Source organism: Bufo gargarizans, chromosome 2, assembly GCF_014858855.1.
Source record: "Bufo gargarizans isolate SCDJY-AF-19 chromosome 2, ASM1485885v1, whole genome shotgun sequence".
In the NCBI taxonomy this organism is placed as follows: Eukaryota; Metazoa; Chordata; class Amphibia; order Anura; family Bufonidae; genus Bufo; species Bufo gargarizans.
In genome coordinates, this window is record NC_058081.1 from 152,015,101 (window position 1) to 152,030,288 (window position 15,188).

Here is a 15,188-nt window from a genome sequence, read left to right on the forward strand (position 1 = left end):
ATATATTTAATTTCCTTGGTTATTTATGGTTCTTATAAGGAATTTTGTTAACATACACAGTACATTTACCTTGGCTTTGCAGCCTTGTGAACCACCTTGAAAGTCAATTGTGCCGTATGCATTTGTAGGACTTTTTACTGTATGCTCATCTACGGTCCAAACTGTTGACTGTGTTTGATCATCTGAAGGATTTATGTCGTCATCTCCAGCAAAAAGATGGTGCTCTTTGATCAAACGACCACAGCAACACCTATTGATAAACACTTATATCATTACTATCGATGGCCACTATGTTCGAAGCCATGAACTTACTATAGTGGGGAAACTGTGTGTTCAGGTATCCTAAAAAGGCACAGCAGAAACATCTACACATACTATACAATATTGATGTTGCCTCAGAACTTACCGGACAAGCTGTTGGCAAATCTGACACCCAGGGATACATCTAATTAGAGTAAACAAGAAATAGGTTAGAAATTCTATAGCTATGTCTTGATAGCATTGTACATGTGTATTAATATTGGCAAAAATGTATTTTAGTTGAATGGAAAAATTATTTAGTTCTATTAGTAAGTATGTCTAGCTCTATGTACAATTTTTTTCAAAGTTTTAGGCACGTGCAGACAAATGTATCAAAGTAAGAATATAAAAAAAAAAAATAGAATAATGTTAATAATTGTGTAAATTTACATTTATTCTGCAGCAGGAAAAATTACCCTAAACATACAACCAATGTAGTTAAGAACTATCTTCAGCATAAAGATCCTTCAATACCTGACTTCAACACTTTCTCTCCTCTAACATTACCACCATCATCACAGGGGATTTAAACACCCCTTTTGATTGATATACACTCATTTGCCTCCAAACTCCTATCTCTTACTTCCTCCTTTGGCCTCACACAATAGTCCTCCACAGCCACCGACAGAGATGGACACACATTAGACCTGCTCTTCAACTGCCTCTGCTCCCCATCTAATCTCTCAAACCCTGTTATATTCCTCTCTGACCACAATTTTATTACATTCTCAACCACTATTTCTTCAACTGCCCCTCCAGTCTCCCTTAAATACCTAAAACAATCTCTCCATTCTCACCACCATATCTTCCCTTCACAATGCTGACACAGCCGCTGCTTTCTACACAACCACATTTACTTCAGCTCTTGATTCTGTTGCCCACACAGACACACAACAGAACCTGGGAAATTAATCAACAATCCTGGCACATTCACCAAACAAAAAAACTGAAACAAGAATGACACTGAAAGAAAACACTCCAAGGAAGACTTTATATCATACAAACAAGTGGTTCTACTCTTATATCATATCTTTCCTGCAACTCTAAACAATTGTTTAATAGATTTAACTCTCTACTCTGTCCCCTGCTGCCCCCTCCCACATCCCTTATCTAAGTCAAAGACTTTGCCTTATATTTCAAAGATAAAACTGAAAAAATCTGAGAGCTTCAAGCAACAACCACAACTAGCCCTGTACACAACTGCCCAGTGCTCTTCCTACATAACCCAGTTTACCACCATCACTGAAGAAAAGCTCTCCACCTTAATCTCCAAGTCACACCTCACCACCTGTGCCCTTGACCCAATCCCATCAACCTCATCCCTAACCTCACCACTATAGTTATTCCTGCTCTAACCCATCTCTTCCACCTATCACTAACCACTGGTGTCTTTTCTTCCTCTTTTAAACAAGCAACCATCACACCTACACTCAAGATGTCCTCCCTGGACCTATCCTCTTTACCCAGCCATCGCCCCATCTCTGCGACCTGCCAAAGCTAAATGTGCTGCGGCTTCTTGACCCGTCCTCTGCTTTTGACACTGGTCCCCTACTTTTCTCCATTTATACATTAGGCCTGGGACAGCTCATAGAGTCCCATGGCTTCCAATATCACCTCTATGCTGATGACACTCAAATCTACCTCTCTGGCTCAGATATCAATTCCCTTCTATTGCGAATCCCAGTATGTCGGTCAGCAACGTCTTTATTCTTCTCCTCTTGCTTCTTAAAACTCAACATGTAGAAAACAGAATCATCTTTCCACCATGTCTTTCAGCTCCCCTACCTGACCTATCCAATCCAGTTAACAGCACCACACTTACTCCAGTCTCACAGGTCCACTGTCTGGGGATAACATTTGATTCTGCCCTGTCCTTTAAGCCACTCATTCAAACCTTCACCTCCAACTGCCTGTTTCAACTCAAGAATATCTCTGATATTTGCTGCTTCCTCACCTCTGAGTCAACTAAAATGCTAGTGCATGCTCTCGTCATCTCCTGCCTGGACTATTCCAATCTTTTCTCAACTCTGCTGCCTGGTTAATCCACATCTCCCCTCACTTCTCCTCTGCCAATCCCTTCACTGGCTCCTGATTCCCCAGCGAATTCAGTTTACAATATTTACAAATACATATAAGGCCGTCCACAATCTATCCCCTCCTTACATCTCTGACCTTCTTTCCAGATACATCACCACATGTAATCTCCTATCCTCACAGGACCTCCTTCTTTGTTCTCCTCTCATCTGTTCTTCAATCAACTACAAGATTTCTCACTTGCATCTCCTATACTCTGGAATTCACTACCCCAGACCAACAGACTCTCCCCCAAACCTTTAAAATTAACCTAAAAACCCACCTATTCAGGAAAGCCTACCAGCTGCAATAAACATGCTGCCACCTCCCAGCCAGATGAGCAGCTTTTACCCTACCTACTGTGTCCTTCCTCTTCCCTTGTAGATTTTAAATTCCTGCGGGCAGGGTCCCCCCTCCTCTCTGTACCAGTCTGTTAATAGTATTTGTATTTTTTAGATTATGTATGTGTAACCCCTCTTGATGTACAGCGCCATGGAATTGACGATGCTTTCAAATAAATAATTATAAAAAGAAGAACAAGGAGTCCTGGAAGTGATCATGTGGCCCCCAGAGAGCCCAGATTTCGACATCATCGAGTCTGTCTGGGATTACATGAGGAGATAGAAGGATTAGAAAAGATCTGTGGTTAGTTTGTTAAGATGTTTAAAACAACGTCCCTGCCAAGTTCCTTCAAAAACTGTGAGCAAGCGTATCTAGAAGAACTGATGCTGTTTTGAGGGTATAGGGTGGTCACACCAAATATTGATTTGATTTAGATTTCTCTTATTCATTTGTTTTGCCTTTTCTTAACTGATAAAAATAAACTATTCCCACTACAGCATTCTTTTCACCCCTGCCTAAAACATTTGCACAGTACTGCATATAGATGCAGTCCTGATCAAAAGTTTAAGACCACTTGAAAAATGGCAAAAAATCATATTTTACATTGTTGGATTTTAACAAGGTTCCAAGTAGAGCTTCAACATGCAACAAGAAGAAATAAGAGTGAGACAAAACATTTTTTGAGCATTCAATTAATTGAAAATAACGATTAAACTGAAACAGGCTGTTTTTCAGCTGATCCAAATTTTAGGACCACATGCCTTTAAAAGGCCAAATCTGTGCAAAGATGTGGATTCATTGTCATTTTCTGTCAGGCAGTCACACCTTGTGATGGCAAAGGCAAACAAATTCTCCCTTTTTGAACTTGGTCGGGTGTCACGGCAGACAGGACATCAGATACACAGAAAAATAAACAAACAAGTATCTAGGCAAGAAGCTGGGAATCAGGGTCACCTCCTGACACTTCCCTACCAGCTCTCCCTATACTGCTATGCCCACATTCAGACCCTTAAGGTGGGAATAATGTGTCCTCGTGCCTGGGCTGCAAATACCCTAAAATCCCGTAGATGGTGAAGGGGAATAGAGCCAGCCTGCTCCCTCAGAACCTAGAGGGGACAGGCGTCTCTCTAACAGCCTAGACAGCAAACAACAAGAAAACAATAACCAACTTATCTTTTCTGAGCAGGAAAAGCCAATCCTTCCTTCCTTACTTCCACAGAGCCAGACAGAAGCTATAACCCGAACGGAACACTGGGAGTGGGTGTAATTTAAACCAACAACCCCACCCAGTGCACCTGAAGGGAGGCGGATCTAGCTCGACTCCAAAACAAAACAAAAGACTAGACACGTGCTGCTAATCTGGCAGACCTCTGCACATAGCCCGAGCAGGACATAACATCGGGTTGTTGAACTGCATAAGCAGGGTCTCTCACAGCGCGCCATCGCTGCTGAGGTGGGACGCAGTAAGACAGTCATTTGGAATTTCTTAAATGATCCTGAGGGTTTGCAACAAAAAAGTCAAGTGGAAGACCCAAAAAAAGTTTCATCAGCACTGAGCTGGAGGATCCAATTGGCTGTCCGTCAAGACACTGGACAATCCTCAACCCAAATTAAGGCCCTTACTAGTGCTGACTGCAGCCCCATAACCATTAGACGGCATCTCAGACTGAAGGGCTACAAAAACAAAAAATGTCTTCAAAGACCTCGTCTCCTTGAACGCCACAGAACTGCTTGTTTGGACTTTGCAAGAGAGCACCAAACATGGTGAAAGTTTTATTCTTTGATGAGAAAAAAATTTAACCTTGATGGTCCTGATGGTTTCCAATGTTACTGGCATGACAAGCAGATCCCACCTGAGATGTTTTCTATGGAGGGGGCGCCATAATGGTCTGGGGTGCTTTTTCCTTCAGTGGAACAATGGAGCTTCAGGAAGGGCAGGGGCGTCAAACGGCCGCTGGCTATGTCCAGATGTTGCAGAGAGCATTCCTCATGACTGAGGGCCCTCGTCTGTGTGGTAACGACTGGGTTTTTCAACAGGACAACGCTACAGTACACAATGACCGCAGGACAAGCGACTTCTTCCAGGAGAACAACATCACTCTTTTGGCCCATCCTGCGTGTTCCCCTGATCTAAATCCAATTGAGAACCTTTGGGGATGGATGGCAAGGGAAGTTTACAAAAATGGACAACAGTTCCAGACTGTAGATGGCCTTTGTGTGGCCGTCTTCACCACTTGGAGAAATGTTCCCACTCACCTCATGGAAACGCTTGCATCAAGCATGCCAAAACGAATTTTGGAAGTGATAAACAATAACGGCGGAGCTACTAATTACTGAATTCATGTTTGAAAGTTGGATTTCTGTTTTGGGGGGGTTTAGTTTTTTTTTGGAGGTGTGGTCCTAAACTTTTGATCAGCTGAAAAACAGCCTGTTTCAGTTTATTCGTTGTTTTCATTAAATTGAATGCTCAAAAAATGTTTTGTCTCACTCCCATTTCTTCTTGTTGCATGTTGAAGCTCTACTTGGAACCTTGTTAAGATCCAGCCATGCTAAATATGATTTTTTGCCAATTTTTTCAAGTGGTCTTAAACTTTTGATCAGGACTGTATATAATGTATATAAAATGTAACAGTATTTTGGGGAATAGTTTAAACTCTGCATTAGCGTATGATACACATCTGCATAAGTATATGGCTTCTCACAGCTTCACCCAGCATAATCAGAAAATCACCAGGAAATTTTAAAGATGACTTGTACCACTTGCCCTTGTAATAAGAAATCTGGAGCAACTATTCCTATGACTCTGTGTTGTGCCATTCAATTATTATTCATGCTAGAAGTTATGAATAAATTGCTACCAGTTTACAATGAAGGTCCAGATGGGTGTTTCCAGTTTGGGAATGCCGCTGCATGGTCTAACATTCTCCAATCAGTAGTGCCAGTGTCAGATTTTGCACACATCTCCAACCACTAACACCAGCTGGAACTTCATTGCACACTGCAATTAATTTATTCATAATTTCTAGCAGGAATAATAAAGGAATGGCACAACATACAGCCCTAAGAAGAGGTTGCAGGTCCCCTTTAAGAATGGGTTGTCTTGTTAGAATATGTTAATTAATATTACCAAATTATTCTCTTAATTTTTTTATATTACATAATTGCAAAACTGTTTATTCACACCAAGCTACTTTAATGCCTTTCAGTCCATGTACATAAGACTCTTATGACTAATATGAAATATAGTAACATTTATTAGTACACTGCCTGTCTAGGACACTGAGCAAAAAAACCAAAACTGGTTGTATTAAATAATATATAGTGTAAGAAGTGCATTGTTTGGGAGAACCAATATCTGCCTTTAAAATTGTTAAAGGGAACCTGTCACCTGGATTTTGGGTACAGAGCTGAGGACATAGGTTGCTAGATGGCCGCTAGCACATCCGCAATACCCAGTCCCATAGCTCTGTGTGCTTTTATTGTGTAAAAAAACGATTTGATACATATGCAAATTAACCTGAGATGAGTCCTTGTCCCTGACTGATCTTAGGGACAGGACTCATCTCAGGTTAATTTGCATATCTCTAAAATCGTTTTTTTTTTACACAATAAAAGCACACAGAGCTATGGGGACTGGATATTGCGGATGTGCTAGCGGCCATCTATCAACCCATGTCCTCAACTCTATAGACAAAATCCCAGTGACAGGTTCCCTTTAAACTGTGTGTGGTAAGCCTTGGGTATGTCTCTGGGAACTGAAGGCTTAACCCAGACACAGGATAAGCAGGGTGCTAACATAGACAGATTGTAAAATACGTACTGGGACCTGCTTATACTGGAGATTGGCAGTGGGACGCTCACTCTAGGAATGAGTGAATCGACTTAGGATGAAACATTGTCGGATTTGGAGGTATCCCGTGACAACTTCGGCACCGCAAAGCTTCAGGACCCCACTCTGGTCCAGGCTAGGCAAAATGTTGTGGTGATTAATGGGGTGCCGCAGCACGCCGATGCTAATCAGATATTTACCCACTTTATGGTCGACCAAGAACGGTTATACCGGGTTGACAGGCTGCGGGGTGAGACCTGGGAGCAATTGCTGGTACCCCAGCCATATCGCCAAACGGTGCTGGTATTAGCCCACAAACATGTGCTTTGGGGGCACCTAGGCGCCACAAAAAATGCTGGACCACATACTGCGGCAGTTTTATTGGCCAGGCGTATACAGTGAAGTTAAACGATATTGTTAGTCGTGTCCCAAATGCAAATTGCATGCTCCTATGGCACATTTACGGAGTCCGCTGGTACCTCTACCCATCATCGAGGTCCCATTTGAAAGGATTGCCATGGACTTGGTAGGTCCATTGGTTTAATCCGCCCAGGGGCATCAGCATATACTGGTAGTGATGGACTACGCTACCCGTTATCCTGAAGCCATCCCACTGCGGCACACATTGGCGAAGTTCATAGCTAAGGAGCTATTCGCCATGTTTTGCCGAGTGGGTCTACCCTAGGAGATACTTACGGATCAAGGTACCCCTTTCATGTCCAAAGTCACCAAGGAACTGTATAAGCTCTTCAACATAAAACAATTACGCACGTCAGTATACCATGCTCAGACAGACGGGTTAGTAGAAAGGTTTAATAAAACCTTAAAGAGTATGCTGAAAAAGGTGGTCAACAAGGATGGGAGGGACTGGGATGTTATGTTACCCTATTTAATGTTTGCAATCCATGAGGTATCATAGGCTTCTACTGGATTTATTCCCTTTGAATTGGTTTATGGCAGACATCCCAGGGGCCTGCTGGACATCGCGAAGGAGACGTGGGAACAGGAACCCACCCCCCACAAAAGTGTTATAGACCACATCACCAGTATGCAGGACAGGGTGGCGGCCGTTATGCCTATCGTCAAGGAGCAAAGTTGGGTCAATAACAGTAAGGACCTTTAAACCTGGTGACCGGGTTTTGGTTCTAGTTACTACTGTGGAGAGTACATTTCTAGCCAAGTGGCAAGGACCGTATAAGGTACTAGAGAAGGTGGGGGAAGTAAACTACAGGATACGTCAGCCCGGTAGGAGGAATTCCGAGCAGACGGACCATGTCAATTTACTGAAAGCATGAAAGGACAGAGAGAGTCTGCTTGCAGAGAGGTCTCCTGCTAATCTCCATTGTGTACTATCCCCATAGGCTATGGTCAAGCCTGCGGCAGTGGACGTGGAGGTGACGATTGCAGATACCCTCACGAAAGAACAACGACAAGAGGCTAGGGAATTTGTAGCTAGGAATACAGATGTGTGAAAGTTCGGTTAAGACCATACTGAGTCCCCGAGGATCATCGACAGGCTAATGCAGAGGAGGTATGGAAAATGCTGCAGTTGGGAGTCACAGAGGAGTCCAAAAGTGAATGGGCCAGTCCCATTGTTCTGATTCCCATACCAGATAGGACGTTGTGATTCTGCAACGACTTTAGGAAGTTAAATGAAGTATCCAAATTTGACACTTATCCCATGCTGCGTGTAGATGAGCTTATTGAGAGACTGGGAGGTATTTCACTACGCTCAATCTCACCACGGGATATTGGCAAGTACCCCTGATGGACCGCACTAAAGAGAAGACAGCCTTGATCACTCCTGAGGGTCTTTTTCACTATGTTGTGTTACCGTTCGGGCTTCACAGGGCCCCCGCAACGTTCCAACGTCTAATGGACATAGTGCTGAAGCCTCACAGGAGATACGCCTCAGTATATCTGGATGATATCATCAGCTATGACTAGGAGAGTCACTTGGCCAAAGTACAGGCCATAGTGAACTTTCTAAGGACAGCCGGCCTGACCACAAACCCCAAGAAGTGTGCTGTTGGGATGGAGGAGACGCGCTACTTGGGGTATGTGATCGGCATAATTAATTATGCGAGGCACAATTAAACCCCAGGTCAACAAGGTCGATGCTATCCAGGGATGGCCTTAACCTGTGGGCACCAAACAGGTCAGAGCATTCCTGGGCATTGTTGAGTATTACAGGCGGTTTATACCTAACTTTGCCACAGTATCCCCTCCCCTGACTGAACTTTTGAAAGGAAAAGAGACTGTCATGGTGCAGTGGAATACACAAGCAGAAAGTGCTTTTCAGGTCTTGAAGTTGGCGTTGTGTGGATCCCCCATCCTCATTACTTCAAGAGAGAATTTATTGTGCAGATGGATGCGTCAGACGTAGGGCTGGGAGCTGTCCTGAGCAGGAATCTCACGCCAGCCAAGAAAAATTATAGTATCGTAGAGAAGGAATGTCTGACAATAAAGTGGGCCTTAGAAGCGATAAGGTACTACTTGCTGGGGCGACACTTCTGTCTGATAACTGACCACTCACCCCTCACTTGGATGAGTAGATCCAAGGAGAGGAATGCCATAGTCACGAGATGGTTCTTGTCCCTGCAAAATTTTAGTTTCTCAGTGGAGCACTGAGCCGGAAGACTGCAAGGCAACGCGGATGCCTTATCTCGGACCCATTGTTGGATGTCAGGAGTTCGCCCCGATGAATCTGAACTGAGGGGGAGGGTGTCACGGAGGTCCCTGCAAAAGTGGGTGACAGAAGGTCTGTGAGACTGGCAACATGTGCTTTGATCGGACAGGTCTCCTTGTGGATCAATAGACATTTGTGCTGTTTCTGATACTGGCCACACCTCTAACCTCCAGGTTTTGCTATTGTGGTCATTTAGCTTTCCTTATTTATAGTTGCTTCTCCCACAATGCTGTGCGGTTTATAGCTTCAGTTGTATCTGTGTTCTGCTGGTGTTTGGTTCTCGGCTGAGTTCCTGTTGCTGTCATAGCTACTGGAAAGGTGTTTCCTTTCCCTTTTGCATTTGTTTTGGTTTATCTGTGTGTTGTTTTTCTCCTGCTCTTTGTTGTAGGCCTGAGGGAGACTCCTGGTTGTCCTTCCTTTCTGGAGGTATAGGTAGTCTCAGTCCTGTGACGATTGCCAGGGTATTATAGGGCGAGTTAGGACTCTAGGTACTCCTGCGTATGAACTCACCTACCTTTGGGGTCTGTTCATACTGGTAGCCAGTCAGGACTGTGACTAGGGATTTGACTAGGAGGTGTCCTTCTTTCTTCCCTAGCTTTCAGGCCTTGTTCCTTGTTCCCTCTCCTTCTTCGTCCAGTGTGGTGTCTCCCTCCCACACACGGGCGTGACAGAGGGTATGTGAGAAGGGCATGGTTTGGAAGAACTGATATCTGCCTTTGAAATGGTTAAACTGTGTGTAGTAGGCCTTGGGTGTGTCTCTGGGAACTAAAGGGTTAACCCAGACACAGGATAAGCATGGTTGATAGCCTGTTTTGTCTATGTTAGCCATAGCTAACATAGACAGATTGTAAAATATGTACTGGGACCTGCTTATACTGGAGTGAGTGAGGTTGGCAGTGGGACGCTCACTCCACCCGGGCTTTTGTCCTGGACTTCCATAGCCCACAGCTGAGAGTCACATGGGTCGTTAGGGCCTAATTTAAAGCTTAGTAGAGCTGAGAAGTGTGGCCATACCTGGAGAAGCTGACTGCTGAAGTACAGAAGGTATTGCATGTGCCCAGGGGAGGATTGGCCATAGACCTTACAGGGAAATTTCCCGGTGGGCCGATGCCCAGGGGGCCACCTAATCCCTTCTCATGGCCAGCCAATAGAAGTTTTTGAGGGTATATTTTGTGCTGTGGGGGAAGCACTTTGTGATGGACTGTGATATTTGGCTCTGTGGGGTGGTATAATGTGCCACAATATGGTATTGCTGGCCCTTCCTTCCATCAATTTGGACCTGACTACAAAACAGGGCCACTTTTAGTATTTTTTCCAGGACCACTTTAAGTTCCCAGTCCACTCCTGCATGTGCCACCCAATACTTACCATTTGTACCTGTGGGCCGGGCAGCTGGTCCCACGTATAGTCAGGGACTGTCGGGTTTTTTAGGTACTGGCTCAGCCGAGCAGGGTTTTGTTTGTTAAAGCCTATTTGTTAAGGCAATGCTTTTGTTGGAATATCTAAGGCCTCTTACACAATTGCTTTGTTCGGATCCGGCGTGTACTCCACTTGCCGGAATTACACGCCGGATCCGGAAAAACTCAAGTGAACTGAAAGCATTTGAAGACGGATCCGTCTTCAAAATGCGTTCAGTGTTACTATGGCAGCCAGGACGCTATTAAAGTCCTAGTTGCCATAGTAGTAGTGAGGAGCGGGGGAGCGGTATACTTACAGTCCGTGCGGCTCCCGGGGCTCTCCAGAATGACGTCAGAGCGCCCCATGCGCATGGATGACGTGCCATGCGATCACGTGATCCATGCACTTGGGGCGCCCTGACGTCACTCTGGAGCGCCCCGGGAGCCGCACGGACGGTAAGTATGCTGCTCCCCCGCTCCCCACCACACTTTACCATGGCTGCCAGGACTTTAGCGTCCCGGCAGCCATGGTAACCATTGAGAAAAAGCTAAACGTCGGATCCGGCAATGCGCCGAAACGACGTTTAGCTTAAGGCCGGATCCGGATTAATGCCTTTCAATGGGCATTAATTCCGGATCCGGCCTTGCGGCAAGTCTTCAGGATTTTTGGCCGGAGCAAAAAGCGCAGCATGCTGCAGTATTTTCTCCGGCCAAAAAACGTTCCGGTCCGGAACTGAAGACATCCTGATGCATCCTGAACGGATTTATCTCCATTCAGAATGCATTAGGATAAAACTGATCAGGATTGAAAGAGTGTGAAAGAGCCCTAAGTGTAACATAAAAACACTAAAATTGGACTTTATCCTGTCTGTGTCCCTGCTTCCTGCACAGCTACCAAATGTCTACCAGAGCGACACCCCACAATAGACTGTGTGAAAAGATTTGCAGCTATCCCCATACCAGTGCTAAGACTTTTTTCACATATTAGTGAATCATGGACGTGTGCTGTGTTCTCAGCGGAGAGTACACTTAGTCATTGATTTTAATGCATCAATTTACACATCAATGAATGGATGGGTCAGTGAAAGAACCATGGTGACATGCGCTACTTTAGTCCATGATGTGGACCAAACATGGCCAATGAAGTCTATGGGCCCTTGAAAAACCACTGGCACAACACGGATGGCATCTGTGTTTTGTCAGTGATTTTAACTGAATTTGTATGACACAGAGGGCAAAACAGGGACATGGACCAAACACAGATCCTTCACAGACATCTGCATGAATGAACCACTGACCGTCCTGTCACAGATGTCATCACAGACACTGACATTTGAAAGAAGCTTAGCACCCACGTGGTACCCTGTCATAGCCCAAGACTTGTTAAAAAGTCAGATTTTGACTCATAGGGAGCCACTTCCACAAGGTGGTGCTAGTGAGATGGTTGTCTTTCCCTGCCCTATTGCCCTATTTATTATTTACATCTCTTTTGCCAGTAGTGTGCATACCATCCAATATGTGTAGCCAGTGAGGCTGCACAGGGGACTGAAGGCAAGGGAGCCTAGTGCTAGCATTATGACATACAATAGATCTAATGTGAAGGACTACTTTTATTGCCATCCATTTATTACAGAGTAGCTAGCCGTACAGTTTAGATAGCTGTTGGCTGAACGCTCCCGTCCAACTCCCCCATACACATGAACGTTCAGCTTATAGTTCAATGTGGATAAATGTAAAGTTATTCACTGAAGAAACTAAATGTACACTGAATAAAATTGCCACTGAAAAGAGGATATTTGTGGACAGCAAACTTGAAAGGGTATTCCAGTTGCTTCTAGCTATCCCCTATCCACGGGACAGGGTTAGCAATTAGATCAGTGGGGGTCCTACCGCATGTGCGACCGGCTGCTCTGTTCATTTCATGGGGGCTGCAGGAGGTATGGGGCCCCCTGTAGGACCCCCACCGATCTAATAGTTATTCTGTGGATAGTGGATAATTTGAAACAACCAGAGTACCTCTTTAACTTTACCATCCAGTGTAAGTCAGCTGCTGCCAAGGCAAATAAATAAATCCCTAGTCACCACACATGGAATATTGTGTATAATTTTGGGCAGCGTGAATAAGGAAGACATAACTGAAGTAGAGCGGGTTAAGAGGAGGGTGATTGCAGTACCAAGACAGGTTATCAAGAGTGGGCATATTCAATAAAAAAAAAAATATGGTTTATCGGAGATTGAATAACACACATACAAATATTTCAAAGCATACAGAGATCTTTGTAATGATCTTTTTATATCTGGGCCAGTAACCATGAGGAGAGGACATTCTCTACATCTAGAGGAAAGAAGGTTTTAGAAGGCAATTCTTTACTGTAAGAGCGGTGAGACTATGGAAGTCACTGCCTGAGGAGGTAATTATAGTGAAGTCACTAATAGAGTTCCGTCGGGGCCTGGATGCACTTCTTGAAAACTATATCAAAAGTTATATCAAGAGACATGACGTTGATCTAGGGATTTATTCTGATTGCTATATTTGAAGCTAGGAAAGAATTTACTAATTATCAGCCTCATAAATCTCATTGGCACTGTTGCCTACCTTTTGATTAACACAGTAGAATTATCTGGTTGAGCTAGGTGGACCTGTACATGCCGGTAATTTTCAACCTCCTCAGCTATGTAATTATATAACTTTACATTCTTAATAGGGAGAGAGAAGTAAGCTGCTGCCATACCCCTATGGTAGCAACTTATCTTCCCCGAGAACAAAAATATTGGGCATGTTAAAAATCCAGCCAAAACTTTATTTTCCCCTGGCATCTGCTACCGGGGTAGAGTCAGTGGGCCCTAATACACATTAGATGATTTGCCAGTTTTGGTGAATCTGATGGTGAGAGCATGACCACTGGGACCCCCATGATCAATAGAATGCTTGCATACATTCTCAATGGGACCATGAAAACAAGAACCTTAGCAGGACACAAGGACCTTGACACTGAGGCATCTGGGAATGTGGCTGAGACACTTATATATGCGTAGGAGGGCTAGGATAGGTCAGCAAGGTCACATGACCTAACCCATAAAGCCCAGGAAGTGAAGAGCGCCGGCCTTTAAGGAAGTGCTGCAGGAAACAAACAGCAAGCATGCTGATGTCAGGGCTGAGAGCAAACAGTGGAACGGATCCCAGAACAACAGCACCCACACAGACAGAGTTCAGGACTGCAGCGGTGAATGGGAAGTACTGGCCGCAGATCACCGCTGACCACGGCGCCTGGGACCGTGGCGGTAAGCAGGGGAACAGCGGCGCAGAGCAGCCGCTGTTACACCTTATAGTAACAACTTTCAGTAATGTCCCCTATCTCTTTTAAATGGTCCCTTAACAGAGCGTTGCTATGTCTTCCCTGTCTTCCCTTCAGTGTAAACAGTAGACAGAGGGGTGGTCCTTCACACTGGACACCTGCATCGGGCTTCAGAGTGAGGAGGTGTGTCTCTCAGTAATCCAATCTGATTATCTGGCAGAAAGCTGCTGACTACAGCAAGTGTTTATGGGAAGTGAGGTATGGCAGTTTTGGCCTCAGAGAGCTGGCAGAGGGGCCATCTTGAGAAGATTCTCATAATGCACGGATCAGAACAGCTGTATCTAAGGGAAAAGCTCAAGAAAAACAGTGGTATGTGAAGAAACAAAAAAATTGTTCTATGCATAATGCTGCTGCAGCGGTAGTAACAAATGAAGTGCAGAAATCAGTGCAAATGAAGCCAGAAATCTACGGCAGCTCTGAGCTGTTTAGGTGGACAGACTGCAGGAGGATGCGCTTAATTTAATTTAAATAAAATAGGCACGTCCTCTGTCAGCACAGGGGATATTGAGACTTGCAGAAAGCAAGCGGTCTTGAGTGCTCTTTTTATACTGAAATAAAAAATAGAATCAAATATACCCTTATACTGTAGAGTGCTGATGGGTAGAGTTTAAAATGGAAATAGAGGGTAATGAAAAAATGTAAAAAAAATCATGCATATAATATTTTAGTGCAAAACTGCTTAAACATGATGAGATTGAAAATAGACCATCTTTTACTTAAAGGGGTTGTGCAGTGGTATAATATTGATGATCTATCCTCATTGGCGGGGCCTCATTGGTCTCTTGAAGGAGATTTAGCACCCTGCCTAAGATATTAATACTGTACTGGTAACCCTATACAGTATATTGTGTTTCACAAGGATGTTATCTAGCCCCTTCTTAAAGCTATTCACACTTTCAGCCAGTACTAAATCCTGTGGGACCATGTTCTATAACTTTGTTTCAGGCTACCCCTCTGGTAGCAGATGATCTCCCCCGAGAACAAAAATATTGGGCATGTTAAAAATCCAGCCAAACCTTTCTTTTCCGCTGACATCTGCTACCGGGGTAGAGTCAGTGGGCCCTAATACACATTAGATAATTTGCCTGTTCTGGTGAATCTGATGGTGAGAGCATGACCACTGGGACCCCCATGATCAACAGAATGCTTGCATGCATTCTCAATAGGACAATGCTGTAATCGGCTGTCTCCAGCAGTCCCAT

The 15,188-nt window shown here is 44.4% G+C and overlaps 1 protein-coding gene across 1 annotated transcript in view; it reads right to left on the reverse strand.

Moving 5' to 3' along the window:
* The window catches only part of LOC122925724 (transient receptor potential cation channel subfamily M member 7-like), a 204,020-nt gene that overhangs the window by 141,949 nt on the left and 46,883 nt on the right, over positions 1-15,188 (reverse strand). Inside the window, 2 exon segments of the mRNA XM_044277070.1 lie at positions 70-250; positions 407-445. Of these exon segments, the coding sequence (XP_044133005.1) occupies positions 70-250; positions 407-445 (220 nt within the window).